The 15,090-nt window shown below is 45.1% G+C and overlaps 1 protein-coding gene across 1 annotated transcript in view; it reads left to right on the top strand.

Moving 5' to 3' along the window:
- Positions 1 to 15,090, top strand: part of CAMK2G (calcium/calmodulin dependent protein kinase II gamma) — a 184,688-nt gene extending 169,598 nt beyond the window's left edge. The window contains exons 16-24 of the mRNA XM_019555533.1: positions 655 to 723; positions 2,208 to 2,252; positions 2,852 to 2,900; positions 4,773 to 4,886; positions 6,538 to 6,663; positions 9,681 to 9,756; positions 10,328 to 10,422; positions 11,490 to 11,735; positions 14,828 to 15,090. Coding sequence (XP_019411078.1) covers positions 655 to 723; positions 2,208 to 2,252; positions 2,852 to 2,900; positions 4,773 to 4,886; positions 6,538 to 6,663; positions 9,681 to 9,756; positions 10,328 to 10,422; positions 11,490 to 11,722 — 807 coding nt within the window. The 3' untranslated portion in view covers positions 11,723 to 11,735; positions 14,828 to 15,090. The remainder of the gene's footprint in view (positions 1 to 654; positions 724 to 2,207; positions 2,253 to 2,851; positions 2,901 to 4,772; positions 4,887 to 6,537; positions 6,664 to 9,680; positions 9,757 to 10,327; positions 10,423 to 11,489; positions 11,736 to 14,827) is intronic.

Below are 15,090 nucleotides of genomic sequence, written 5' to 3'. Positions count from 1 at the left end.
TCTTCCCCAGCTACAAGAGAAACTCCTTGGGAAAGGCATAAATCCCTTGGGAACATCCCTAAGACTCGTTAACCTACCTGAGCAATCCCCTGGCTTCTTCCTTGGTATTCTCTCCACTCCTGCCCTGGACCACCTGCACCCTTTCTCGTGCTAGCGTTGCACTCTGGAATGCCAGCATCATCCCACACTAGTCTCATCCAGCACACCGTGGGATACCATGGGCACAGCTCCAGGTCATCCCAATGTGGTGCTGCACAACACATGCCCTATACTGTCACTTAGAGTCTGTTAGCACACATCCTGCCACACATCAGCTCCCTCTCTGCTGCAGTGAAGTTTCTTGGTAGCACCCTTCCTGGAAACCCCAACCCTTTTGGGTTGCCTTCTCTTTCTTTCCCTTCCCTTTCCTATAGATCTAGTAACCCACCCATTTTTGGGCATTGGTGAGTTCACTATTGCACCTCCTGAAGAGACAGGTGGTATCCAATGACCACGGCAGTATTCCTTCCTCCTCCTCCTCCTCCCCTGTTCTTGCGATTTGTGGGGTGGGGGGGCTGAAGAGGTGGTGGGGGGTTATATGAGATCAGTACTGTAATGTTTTGCTGTCACTGCTGGACAGCAAGAGAACTAAAACAATCTATTTTTCTGTCTCAGCCACAGAGCAACAACAAAACCAGTCTAGTAACCCCAGCAAAAGAAACTCCCCCAGTGCAGACGTCCATGGTATCTTCCCTGACCACTATTACTTTTTTTTTTTTTTTTCTTGTTTGGTTTAGTTCTGACTCTTATCCCCTCACCCCAGTGCTACCTGTGCTGCTCTGTCTGAGCTTGTGTTTTGGCTTAGTTCTGTCTGTGTTCTTTCGCTGCTGTGGGAGCTGGGGTGCCAACTGATGTAGCAGTTGGAAACGGGGACTTCAGCTAGCCTGGACTGTCCCTTGTGCCATCCCTGTATAGTTCTGTCTCCCATTCAACTGTCTGGTTTGTTTTTTTACTTTGGTTTGGAAGAAGAGACTGATGGAGCAAGTGACTCCATCTACTTTCCAACATCCAGGAAAACAAAAATGGGCTTCAGCACCCCCTGACAGAGACAGGGTGGGCCAAATAATTGAGTTTCAAATGAGACCCTCTATGGCCCAATTGCTCTTTTTGGCTGTATGGTTAGTCCTTTGCAGCTGATTGATCTGCTGTGCTGTCATTGTTCAGCGGTGTCGCAGTGCATGCAGTGGACTTCTAGGGAGATCTGTGCTTTGTATGTTTAGCAGTACAGCCCAAATAGACTCTACCGTGGATAAGCTTGGAAAATCAGGCATCATGTCAAGTAGTAACAGATTGGGTGAGTGTGATTTGCTGCAACATGTGGCCTCTGGTGGCCATTTCAATCTTCCTTCAGAAAAGGGATGCCAGTGGGTGAGTGATGGTGCAAGATCTGTGATGTCTTCTAACAAAAGGATGAGTACAGGAGCAAGCTAGCACTCTTGGAGGCCTGGTAGCTGCTTTCTGCTCTGTGTCACATTCCAGAGAGTTCTTTTTTTCCTGGGACACTTCATAATTTTCAGCTCTTCCTGCACTGGCTTAGCCTTCTGCTGTTTTGATGCTGAGAATGCCTTTTTATTTTTACTATAAATGTCCCATTTTGGAGACTTTGTTCTAGCAAAATGTGCATTTTCTTTTGCAGCCTGGTAGCCTAAGCAGTTTCTCACTGAAAGGCACTGGGACACTCTGGCTTTATTCCCTTTCTTATGGAAATTATGAATGTCCCTCTTAAGAATAAAGTACTTGGCAAACTCAATGGAAAGCTGGGAGACAAAGGCCCTAGCCCACTACCAGTCCTCTCCCTAAAAATCTGATTTCTGAGAGAGATGCTGTAGAGGGCTTGTTGCATAGTCAACTGTCTTCTAAGGGTTGGAAATTTATCCTGAGACTGCTGTTTGGTCATAGTTGTAAGGCTGTCAGGCCAAGGACAGTTCTCAGGGCTCAGATTGGGACCTACAGGGCACCTGGGGGCTTTGTCTCCTTATGAATGTAGCTGTTAATGTTTTTCTCTTAGAAGCCCTCTGAGTAGGGAGTGTGTGTGCGTGTGTGCACGCACGTGTGCAGTTTGAAGGTGTTTTGTGCTTTGTTTCCATGTTGGTTACTTGCTGGAGGGGGAAGACAAATGAGACAGGCATCAGAATCTGAGTTTAACTTCTGCCTTCCTCCTTACCTAGGAGCCTCAAACAACTGTTGTCCACAATGCTACAGATGGCATAAAGGTAAGGGGAGGGACAGCCAGCATTTCCCTCAGAGAAATCCCCACATCTCTACTTGCCAATCTGCTCTTTTCTGATTCATGTCCCTGCCACTCTGGCGACTGTGTCAATGCATTATTCTGAACAGTAACACTTGGATATCCCTGTCCTTTTCCTGACATGATGTGTATGATTCCCTGTGAACTCAGGGTAGAAGATGAGATGTGCCTATCTACGCATGTGCCTTGTCTCTTCAGGATTTGGAGGCCAATTCCTTAGAGTGAACTTGTAGGTCTGGGATCTCATTTACTTGCTCCTTGAGGCTACTACAGATTGTGCCCTGTATTTTACTATTCCCAGGGCTTGGCAATGTCTGTTCTCAAATGGCTCCAGCATCATATGCTTGCACTACTTCTTTCAAGAGATTGCTAAGCCTAAAAGATCTTGCTTGATATTTGCCTCAGTTTTCCTTTGCATAATTTCATCCTAATCCTCCTAACCATAAGTGCTTTTATCTTGTTCCTTCTCCTGTTTTATGCAACCCCATCCTCTTCTGCAAACAAATGAAATAGTTTTGACTCTATGGGCATTGCTATCTAGTAACATTCTCTTCTACCACGCAGGGGTCCACAGAGAGTTGTAATACCACCACTGAAGATGAGGATCTGAAAGGTAGGTGCACTGACAAGTCCCTCTGACATTGTGAGGGGACAGAAAGGAGATTCTGGAGATCCCACCTACCACAAATGATCCCAGACTTGTCTGATTCAGTTCCTGAGTTTGCCATGGTTTTCTTTACCATTCCCCTCATGGCGGAGTCCTGGGTAGGCACCTTTCAGGCTGCTTTGAGGAAATTGCCAGCCCTCCCTCTGCTGAATGGGAATTCCTTCCTCATAGATGATGGGATCTCTCCATTCCAACCTCTTTAGTGAACTGGAGTCTCCCTGCTTCTTCCCTTCAGATTTAAAATGTGGCTGCTCCTTCCTTTGCCTCTCCACAGCTTGTGAGCAATTGGACCCTTCCTGTTCTTGCTCCTCCATAAGGGGATTGGAATCTGTTTACTCCTCTCTGGGAATCTTTGTTTTCACTGCTGTTCTACAGATGTCTTTGAATGTCTCTTACCTGTGCCAGCACAAAGGATATCCTCTATTCTCTGTTCTGTTTGTGGATGAAGCTGGAGTTCCAAGACTGCCCCTGCTTGGGGTGTTTTAACAGTGGGAGATGAGATGTTAACAGACAGGGATGAGATTTTAGAGCTGTCATTGGCCACAGCATAAACTCTTCCGCCTCTGGTGATGAGCTTTAAAAGTGCCTTAGATGAACAAGCGCTGCTTATGCTGGAGTGTCAGATTTATTTGTGCTGCTTGTGCAGCTGTCTAGTATGTTGGGAGGGGCAAACAGGTCAGGAAATTCTGGTCCCCACACCTGCCTCCCCAGTGAGGGGTGCCCTCCCTGTGTGCAAATTCTGGAGTGTGCCCTTTTGGGTATGGAAAGAAATAGTAGCTTTTTGATTTATGAGAAGTCATCAAGGCACAGGTACCCCTGCCCTGCTCCCTGCCCCCCCCCCCCCCCCCCCTTTACCTGCACTCAAAGCCCATTCTGTTGAACACTTGGGAAAGCACTAGTGCTTGTCTGGTGACATGGGTGCTGAGGTCATGTCAGGCAGTAGGGACAGTTCTTAATGATGTTCTAGTACCGTGTCACAAGCTGCTGGTTGTACAGTTAGCTACTGTTAACTGTTCTGAAGACTGACTGGGAACAGCATCATGAAGTGGACACACTCTGTACAAGTGCAGTTTCAAAGGAAACTTGGCTTTATTGCAAGGTAATACTCTTTCTGTTTTCCCCAGGTGAGGAATACAAAATTATAGAATCCAGTTGGGAAGACAGGGAATGAGTCTCTCAGATGATTTTTAGCACACAGTGAAGTATGTAGCCTCTAATCTCTGGATACCTAGATTGGTATGGGAGGGAAGGAGCTTGTGCAGTGACCGTCTGACTATGCCCAGCTCTAGTGATACTGTTAGACCTTTATTTCTAAGATCTTCCCTTTCTGGTTTACCAGGGGTTGCTTTTGCCAGGTTATAATGTTAAGTTTTTCCCTTGAGTCATTGAGTCCCTCCTCTATCCTTTGCCGTATACAGCCTGGATTAGAGGTGCTAGGGTTCTCAGACTCTGGGGAAAGAGAGGCCAGCTGGATCATTTTATTTTTCCACCTCTTTGAATAGGAATATTCTAGGGAGGTCTATACTGACATGGAACAGTATAGAGCTGTTAGGCCCATAGTCAATCATGCCTTGGCGAGCTGTTGTTTCTACTGTAGCAGGGCTGGAAGGGAGCAGCTCCTCACATGCCATTTATGAATCACAGAGGGACTGTGCTGTAGAGCAGTCTGCTTGGCTTAGCCTTGGAGGATGCTCATGCAAGTTTTTTGTGCTCAGCATTGTGGTTTCTTTAATGTTCTCCTACTTCTTTTCCCTTTTTTTATTTACTGAACTTGCGTGTTTTGTTTGTTTTTTGTGTTTTAATTCCCTGCCATGCTAGCTCCCCCTCTCTCCACCGGGGACGGCAGCTCAGTGCTTGAAGGACGGAGGCACAGTGAGAGCAAAACACAGACTGAGACCATGCAGTCCCAGCTTTCTCTCTGTTTCTCAGCCAGTAAGTCCAAGGGTGCAGCGCTCCACAGCATCTTTCCCCTTCCCCTTCCTCCACCATCCCCCATTTTTCCCACCCCAAGACCTTCCTTTCCCCAGTTTCCATCCAGAATGTTGACTTTCATTTCTAGTACTTCAGAATAAAAAAGATTTTCTCCGCCCCCTGGAAAACCTCTCCCTTGCACTGAAATTCTCTAGACTGTCTCCCACTGTAAATTGGAACCTCATCCTGGCTAATTCCAATTCTTTACTTCCATTTGGGTAAGGCATGGAATTCGTTGCAGTGACACTGACTTGTTGGGTCCCTTGGTCAAGTCACTTAATCTCTCCACAGTGTAATTTTCCCGTCTGAAAAAGGGGGACAGTGGTACTGACTGACTTTCAGGGGAGGGGTGTTGTAAGGTGGACTTCTTTCTGGTTTAAGAGCTTTTTGCTCTTTGGATGGAAAATGCTAAAAATGTACTTAGGACTAGTAGTAAGGGCCACTTTAAAAGGTGCTATGAAAGCAAGGCTTTGGCTGCTAGAAGAACCTCCCCTCCACCACTCTGTGCTGTAAACTATGGAGGGGCATCTCCTCTGTTTGTATTTCTGCCTTGCATGTCTCGCTTTATCTCAGTGGGTTTGAAAACTGAATATCCTGTCAGTATTCTATGCAGTAGTCTTCCCAGTTTTCTCCCAAATTCTGTGGCTTGGCCAAGGAGCTCTTAGTAACCTGGCAGCAGAAAAATAGTAAGAATAGGTGGCCAAGAGAAGACACGTTTGGGCTCCCCAGACCTTTCCTCCCGTCTGGATGGTTTTCCTGAGTTGAGTCTCTTACTAGCCTCACATTTGCACCTTTTAGAATGGGGAACAAACATAGTGACACTCAGGATATTTTGAATCATCCAGTCAGACTATTTCAGTGGGTGGGAGGAAACAGGCTTGCTTTCTCCTCTTCCTTCTCTCGTCTTCATTCCTTTGTCCCTTTGCCAAACATTCCTGTTAATTCCTCTGATGAAGCAGTGCGAGCCTCCCTTTTGGGACTAACCTTAAGCATATAACTCTGGTAATGTTCTGATTTGGATGAGAGGGCCCTGTCTGGCTAGACTGAAAGGGCTGTGATCTCTTATTAACTCCCAACGGCTGTTACCCCTACAGCACTGTATTCTCAAATACCCTTTCCTTACCAACAAGCCCCTGGTTTAGTACACTGGACTGCTGAAACCTCATTCCCCACAGTGAGGAAATGTTTTTTTTCCCTTGCCACTTTTCTGGGTCACATTTGTAGTGATTTGGATCCCCGGCCTCCTTTTTCCCCCTTTTGTTTACCCCATCCTCTCCTCTACTCATCAGTCACAGACTGGTGAGGGTGGATTGCTTCTGGGCACACTCAGATATCACCCTTCAGTCTCAGTGAGGGATCCACCCTGTTCTGCAGGGCATCCCAAGGGCCCGTCTTGGCCCTTTGGCACATCGTCCAACTGAGATGGCACAACCTATTCAGCACAGAGATTGATGATTAATGGGGTATGTGTCTGTAAAAATGGGGACTGGGGCTGTGTGTTGTGTTGTATATTTTCAGTTTGCTTTGGTTTTGTTTTTTGTTTTGTTTTTGTGTTTGTTTTTTGGTTTGTTCTTTTTTTAATTTTGTTTTAATGCTTACGTTTGTTTTGCAGCCACACAGTCTTGTGAAGAGAAGCTTCTTGCCTGGGACAGCCCAGGGCAGACATTGGAGTTAGAGCGTGCTCAGTCGGAGCCCTTGCTAACTCCAGTAGTTCCATTTGTACTTAACAGTCCACCGTGTAAGTTAGCAGTTGGCTAGTAGTAGTGGAGTAGTACAACTAATATTAGTTACCTTAGATATTTAGTTACCCTCCTTTTCTTCATCCTTATGTTCCTCATCCTCATATTCCCAATTCAGGAAGATGGAATGACTTTCCATGCTACAGCTGATGCCAGGACTTTGTGAATGGCTAGAAACAAAGTCACTGTAACTGGTGACAAGTCCCATGGTTTAATACACAGTCACCAAAGCATTTGTGCTGTTGAAGCTGTCTTTGTGTGTGCACACGCAAACTACTGTCTTCCTCTGTGTGGAAGTACATTATGGGAAAATCTGGTCTCCTCTTCTGAATTACATCTGTACATGGGGTTGCACCAGCAAAAGGTGGGGTAATGTGCTCCAGAATAAGAATCCCCTTCCCCTCCTCAAATCATGTAAGCAAACAATTACTGGATGAATGTGGTGAACCAATTATAAGAGCAGCCAAGTGCCAGCCTGCGTCTTTGGCAGGGATGATGTGCTTTCAAGCTGTCATTGTTGTTAAGTGTTTGAATTGTAATACATATAGATAGCCACAAGTCATGTGTAAAACCATCCGTGCCTCTTAAGTAGCTAGAGATTTGGTTAAAAGTTGTAGTGTGGGCAGGACTTCAGAATTAATTGTTGCCTATTTGTGGAGATCCTTGCCTTGCCAGTGCTAGAAGCTCACACTCCTGAGTCTTCCTTTCAGCAGTGCTCTGACAGTGTCATGCAGGATGAGACTAAGGGACAGTGGTATGATGGTAAGGATTTCAAGAGATCAACAATTGGACTTCCCAAGGGCTTTGTGTTTGTTCCTTGGCTTACTCTTCCTGTTGCTTTCTTCTGGAAGGGTAAGTTGGTGAGGCCCTGCTTATTTTCATCTTGACTGATGGGCAGTAGTGCCTCACTGCATGAAATCCAGGGGCATTCTCCATTGTAGGAGAAAAGGGAATGGATCTATGTTATTCTGATAGCTTTGCCTGTACAGTAAATGCAGGGAGGAAAGCATTGTTTTATGCCTGAAATGCAGTCAGTCCTGCTGTGTATATTGGGCTTGGGGGCAGGGAGCATAAGACATACTTTAAGATGAGCTAGCACAAGACTTTTATGGTTTTAGGTTTCTTCACTTGTGCCAAATTAAATCTTGCTCCATTCTCCTCCCTTGGCTCAGGATTCTGTTTCTATATGTTACAGTTATACTTTTCACAGAGTTGGAGACCTGGTCCATTACCCGTGTGTGGATCCAAAGCAGCATGGTTGTACACCCCTTCCCACTTTTTGGCTGTTCCACATGTTAGCCCTCAGCATAGGGTATGGCCAGAGCCTCTGCTTTCTTGCAGCCCTGGAGCCAGGGATGAGTATTGCCACTACTTTATTACCTCCTTTCCCTTGCTGCTGAATGTAAGAAGGGCAGATGGCAGCAGCTGTCACCCCCTTAACTCTGCAGCTACACAAAAGCAGGGGCTGGTGAACTCAAAATTTGTTGCTTACATAGAGCTCTGGCAGGAGCCTGCGCTGATCAGGCAGCAAGCCCTGAAGGTCACTAGGCATGTTTGGCACAGCCAAAGGAGAGGGTGTACCTCCCTTGCTCCATTCCCAAATCCACTGCTGATTACCCATGCAGCACATGGTTACATATAGATTATGCTATACAGTGCTTCTGCTGCCAGAGCACGCACAGTGAGATTAGCTTATGCTACTAACTAAAACGTTTCTGTGGCTTGCTGCCTGACTTAACTTCCTTGGTGGATTTCAGGCACATAGGGGTGGTAGTCTCCTATAGCAGGTGAGATATGACTGTCTTGTGCCTTATCTTTGGCAGGCACTGGTAGTATGAAATATATGGAATATGGGAGGCAGCTACAAACAGCACAGCAATATCTAGACTACTTATTTGTACGTTTAAATATGAAGTCTAGGTATGTGACGGTAGTTTATCCAATAGCTGCACTTAGAGGCAGAGGAAGGGAGGGGGGAGGCAGATATATAGATGAGCTCAGGTATACTTAGCTGTGTGTTTATGTATGCACATTTGGTGCAGAGATGAAGCTGATGCATGTGAATTAATGTATGGTAGCCAAAAATAAGAAGGAAGATTCATTACACTAAGTACTTAAGCTGCTGCTGAGTGTTCTGATAAAATCAATTCATTGCACAAGCCTTGCCATGATGGATGGGTAGTGATGACAAGTTGAAGGGAGATGCTGAGGTGTAGGAAGCCTGGTAGCAGAAAGACTAGGTGTGCTGATGCATGAGATTTGGGTCCACAACAAACAGGTCATTCGTCCATCTTTAAGTCCATTAAGGGGAGTTAGATAATTGTAGTGCTAATCGCATACTGAGGATGGACTGCTTTTTTATCCTGTTACAGGGTTGTATGCGTGGCAGAAAGCTAACGTGGTGTGAGTGTGTAGCCTCACAACATAGATGAATGGGGTCTGCTGGTGCAGCAAGCTATCTTGCTATGGTTGTCTCACTAGTTTGTGAAAGCCATCCCTATGTATGTCCAAATATTTTGTTTGCAGTGCTCTCAAAATATGGTGGGTAATTATTGGTAATGGTAGTAAGTAGGTGGCTGGGGGATTTTTTGTTGATTCTTTGTAGCGATATAGTTATTCCCTTTCTACAGCAGATACAGGTTCAAATTTTAAGATTTCTTTTTCAAGTTGCCACATACACAGAACACTCTCTCAGGGTCCCTTTCTTATAGTACCTGGAAACAGCTAGAGCTGTCATCTATTTTAAGAAGCTACCATGGTCCCTAGGACAGGCCTTTCTTGGAGAAGAAAAATGCTTGAGTCTATTCCCCTTTTCCCTGCTTCCTAGGATCACCATTTCCCTTTCATACTATTGACCCCATACCTTTATATGGATGGCTGTCTTTACTGCCCATGTCTTGAATGCTGGGATCAAGGCTAGTGGTGTCCTGCAGGTTGTCCAGTAGGATGCACTTGATTGCCACATCCAGCCATTCAGAGTTGATGCAGTTAAATTGCTTTCTGTTCTTGTCCACAGTGCGTAAACAAGAGATCATTAAGATAACAGAGCAGCTAATAGAAGCCATCAACAATGGAGACTTTGAGGCCTATACGTAAGTATGGTCAGTCAGAACATACTAGTTCTGAAAGTTGTTTTTTATGTGTCAGTTGGTATGCAAGTAGCATAATGGCCTCCTGCCCTAAGCAAGTCAAGCAGGTTTACAGCTCCATGGCAAGAATTAAGCTTTAGTCTCCAACTAGTTTGGGTGGTTCAGTATGGTAGAGCTCTTTAATGGGCACCTGGTTCAAGAGTAATAGCAGCAGAAAGGTTGGCCAAAAGGAGTATACTTGGTGGTCTCTTACAGAGGTGGGGAGGAGTCAGTAGTAGGGCATAGAGGGAGGGAGAGTGAAGGAACAGCCTTGATGTGACATGCAAAGCTTGACTTAACTTGGCTGAAACACAAAACAGAAAAAAAATGTACCAGTTACTGCCAGCCCTGTATCTTCATAGTGAGTAACAATTCCAGGCTTGGGCAGTATCTGGGAAAAGACATAGTACTAGCCACATAACAGCATGTCTAGGTCTTTACTGGTTTATAAGAGCTCCTGGAGCTTGGGGCTCATTTGAGACAAGGTGACATATTTAGTTCAATAAGAAGAAGGAATATTCCTTTTTTCCTGCAGGAAAATATGTGACCCTGGCCTGACCTCGTTTGAACCTGAAGCCCTGGGAAACCTAGTTGAGGGGATGGACTTCCACAAGTTTTACTTTGAGAACTGTGAGTGGATTGATTCTGCCATTGCAAACAGTCTCCTCCATGCCCTCCTCCATGTGCCCCTCTTTCTTGAGGAAATTGCTGCAATTTTCCTAGGCCACCAGGCTTTTGTTATTCATGGATTGTGATGGATTGTTAAGAGCCAATGTGTTTTCATTGCAAAAACCTTCTTGCCTTGTCAGAGGTGATTTCCCTTTTTTCCCCACCATTTTTCTTTTACCATGGGAATAACATAACTAATCTTGCAAACATCAGATGGAGGGAGAACCAATAGTTCAGACTAAGATGCTGGATTTCCTGTCTGTATGGAAGTGGTATGAGAATCTAATTATTTGGTAGAAACAGCCTGCACGGTCATTTGAAGAGAGGAGGGTTTTTCCCTGTCATGCAAACAAGGACATGATTTTCTGTTTTGTGCAACTCACTGGAATTTCTACAGTTTAAGGGATCTCCAACCTCTAGCAAACCCTTTAATGATTGGGTCTAGGTGCTCCTTTGTCAGAGTGGTTGAGAAGGGAATCTGGGTAAATGCTTTCTAAAGAACTCTTTAGGCCTCTTGGTCTTCTAAACTTCACTGAAGTCTTCTGCAGCCTCCTCTATCTGGCAGTCTCCAGAATGAGGCAAAAGGCTATCCTAAGCTGCTGCATTCAGTTGGGTTGGGGGAGGGGGGCAGTCAAGACCCCACTGCTTAACATAACCATTCCTGTGCTCGCAAAAGAGAAGACTACCCTTCGTAGCTTTCTTACTGTTGAATGACTTGAGGCCTGCCAGTCTTTGGAAAGGGCCTGTTTCATGACTGTATTTTAGTAACATTTTTATAATGAAAAGAACTCTCCTGTAGTTGGAGACAGCAGTAGCTGATGGATGAGGAAGCTTTGAGGATAAAGAGGCTAAGTTCCCATGGGGTAGGGGAGGTGGCTGGGAAGGAAATGATTTGTTTTTTTCTGAGAGCTTTTAAGAGAAGGAGTTGCTCTATCCTAGGATACATTTGGAAGCAGCAGATTTGATGCTGAGGTGAAGACTTTCTTTCGATGGGGAATTGAAACTGATAGATTTTTATGTTCTGCCAGTATTGTCAAAGAACAGCAAGCCAATCCACACGACCATCCTGAACCCTCATGTCCACGTCATTGGTGAAGATGCAGCTTGCATTGCCTATATCCGCCTGACGCAGTACATCGACGGTCAGGGCCGGCCCCGCACCACGCAGTCTGAAGAGACTCGTGTCTGGCACCGTCGTGATGGCAAGTGGCTGAACGTCCACTATCACTGCTCTGGGGCCCCTGCAGCACCGCTCCAGTGAGGATCAAACACAGGTATGGTCCACTAAGGAGGGTTGAATTTCATGGATGTAGCTGACTTTGCTGTCAGCAGTGGCCCAGAATGTTCAGTGGCCTTTTAGATTAGTGACCATTCTCTAGTTAGCCACAGACAAAGTGTGGAGCTGCCTAAAAAGTAGTTAAGATAGGGAAATGTTTCCCTTGACCCAGCAATGCAGAGCACTTAAATCCTCCCTTCTCCCTGTGGTATTCATTTCCCTGAGCAGACATTATAAGGACATGGTAAAATCACTGAGCATTGCTGACAAACTGGAGTCATGACCTCTGCAAGTCTGGCACCATGCAGGGGATTTCATGGTGCTACACTGAGAAAGCTCGTACCTGCAGATGGAGACAGTTGTATCTGCCTCCAAGCCACAATAACCTTGGGGCACTAACCTGAGGCTATAGACCAGATAAACTGGTGAAGGCATGGATGAAATGGATGCACCTTGTAGTGTGCTGGGTTTTACCTCCCCAGGTCCTTGAGTACTGGGAGGGTCTTCATCTTTTTCTGTCTGGTCATGCTATAACTAAAAGTCTGGAATGCCAGACTACCACAAAACTGGAGTCTGAATAGCTGGGAAAAAGATGGCACATGCTGAGTACAAACTAGGTCAGAGACAGGCATATACTAGCAATGTCAGTAACACAAAGGCAAAGAAATCTGCTAAAACACAAGAATACATTTCAGACTGAACTAGGTAAGGGCAGTGGTGACCCCCAAAGCAAATTTTAGGGATCTTCTAGGATGTCAGATTGAGAAGGTCCAGCCTCCAGTGCAAACTCCAAATGCCTGTATAACTCAGAGAGGCATAAAACCACAAATGTGTGAATGAGAATACCTGACAGCAGGGGGTGCTTGATGCAACATGATGAAATGCTCAGATCCTGTATGATATTTTAGCAGTTGGCTATGAATGCAGATATCATCAGAATCTGTCAAAGAGAGAGGAAGTTGCTTTAGATTTTAATGATTGCCTAGAATTTTTATGAGAGAATTTCAAAAACAAGAGACCACAAAATGTAATCTGCAAGGCACAAACCCAAGTTGCAGAATATAGATGGACTGGTTTAAGTTTTACTATCAGCCTTCTGATCAGCAAAAGGATAGCCAGTGCACAATGTTGAGAGAGATCATAGGAAAACAAATATGGAGAAACAGGAATATTGAAGGACTTTAAAATACCCACCTGTAAGTTAGTCGAGCATCACAGGGAGGCGAGGTTTGACTATAAAGATCAACACCTTGAAATAATCATTTCTTGGTTCTGAAACCATTTGGCCCAGATAGCCTTATGCAGCATGTTATCTAGCCACACTGGCCGGTTTCTTGCCTTCCCACATTCTCTTTGGACTATGCAGGCTTCTGGTCTTTTATAGCTCTCGTGCTGAGTCTTAGGATCTACATTTCTAAATAGTAGGATATTTTTTACTAGCTCCTCCTATTTAGAAAAAAAAAATCAATATTTTTGGTGTCAATAGGCAAGGGTTATTTTTTCCTGGGGATGCTGACCTAGTTAAACTTAGTGTGTTGCTTAGGATTAAGTCAAACATAGGTTTCCCTCTTGTGTGTTTTAGAGGGATTTGACCCTACCAAAGGCAGTAGAAAGGGGCATAAACTATATCCAAAATTTGTATCACGGATATTGGGATGGCCAACATAGATTTTGAAGAGGAAAGAGCCAAAGATACAAAAGCAATAATTAATGTTAAGGCAAGAACCTTTGTGAACATTTGTGGGTCCACTGGATTTTAGTGGAAGCAACAAAGAGGATAAGGGCTTTGCAGGGAAGTGGAATGATTTATTTCCATCAGTTTTCACCATAAGGGCAACCTCCACCCTAGACCCAACACTTTTCTGTGGATTCCAAACAAAGTGTAACCCCTGAGAACAAAGCCTGGGTATCAGTAGGGACAACTTCCTAAAAACATCTGCTTGTTCTGGAGTGATGCAGTGAATGCAATGAAGTCTTAGGCCGGAGAAGAAGGGGGATGGGAGAAGATACTAAAAATATTGCAGTGCAGTGATATAAATCAGTTGGAAGCCCTCACCTGGAATTCAGAGTTCAGTTCTGACCAGCTTACCTTATAAAAGACACAGAAGAACTAAGAGGATAAGGAATAGGGATGGCTGGGCACACGAGAAGAGATTGCCTGTTGGTGAGGAGTAAGAAAGGAGAAGCAAACTGAAGACTAGTGGAGAGAATGGAAATAAGAAATCCTAGTTAGTCTCTCAGTGTAAGGCTGATGAGGTCAGTGATGGAATTAAAGAACAGCAAAATGATAAAATACACAATTAACCTGTAATAATAATTGCAAGAAGACACCACGGAGGCCAAGAGCTTGGTGGGACTTGGGGGAAAAAATGAGGCAGGTACAGATAATGCAACTGTCTGGAGTTACATTAGAAAGAATTTTAAAAGCCAATTAAAATGGAAATGTGTGTGAAGTCTTCCTAACCCCAGTAGGAGCTGGACTTTAGCTGGGGGTGAGGAAGAAAGTGTTCCTTTGCGGCCAGTCGCCCCATAACCACCCACTTGGGATTTTCCAGCAGCGTCTTCTGAAGTGCCTGGGACTGGGCACAGTTGGAGGCAGGATACTAGCCTAGGTGGACCTTGGGTCTTACCTAGTCTGTCAGTTCTTTTGATTTAACCTTCTAAACCTCCCATCTCACTGTAGTGCTGAGATTCATCTTGCAGCAAGTGATGAGGGTTAATTAGGATTCCCTCTGCCAACCTCAAAGCTCAGCAGTATGTCATTTTGCTTTACCACTGGGATTCATCCTCCCAACCTGGAGCACAATGGGGAGGGCCAGGTGTATTTTTGCCTCTTACTGTTCCCCTGCCCAGCCCAGGTTTATTTTGCATTTGTGTGGGGTGGGGGGAATGGTTTATTTCTCTTGTGCTCCTGGGTTCGCTCTCCTGGACTATCATGCTGCATAGTTTTTTGCCTGTTTTCATGAGCCTATGGGGAAAATTGTTTTGTATAAATTCCTCAGTTAACTTTTGACTTTTATTTCCCTTCCATCCTCCACCTCATTCTCTCTTCGCCTTTCTGGGTGGACACTACCTTTTTCCTGGCTGCAGCAGCTTTTGGAGATACTCAGCGGGAGGGCAATATCTTCTTAGCAAGCAGCTCTGGAGTGCCTGAGTAACAGCAACGGTCGTGTCCGTTTTGACGTTAAAAAAAAAAGTAACAAATTACAAACAGGCAGCAGCCAAATGCACGAAACCCTGCATGCATCTGATGCTCCGGGCGCTGCCGTCTTTCTGTTGTTTTCCATGGATCCATCGTGTCTGTTTCTGCTGTACGAAGGTGTTTTTTAAATTTAAGAGACATGTTGTTTGTA

This window comes from Crocodylus porosus, unplaced genomic scaffold (assembly GCF_001723895.1).
Source record: "Crocodylus porosus isolate Cpor-Errol unplaced genomic scaffold, CroPor_comp1, whole genome shotgun sequence".
Taxonomy (NCBI): Eukaryota; Metazoa; Chordata; order Crocodylia; family Crocodylidae; genus Crocodylus; species Crocodylus porosus.
This window is presented reverse-complemented; position numbering and strand designations above follow the sequence as displayed.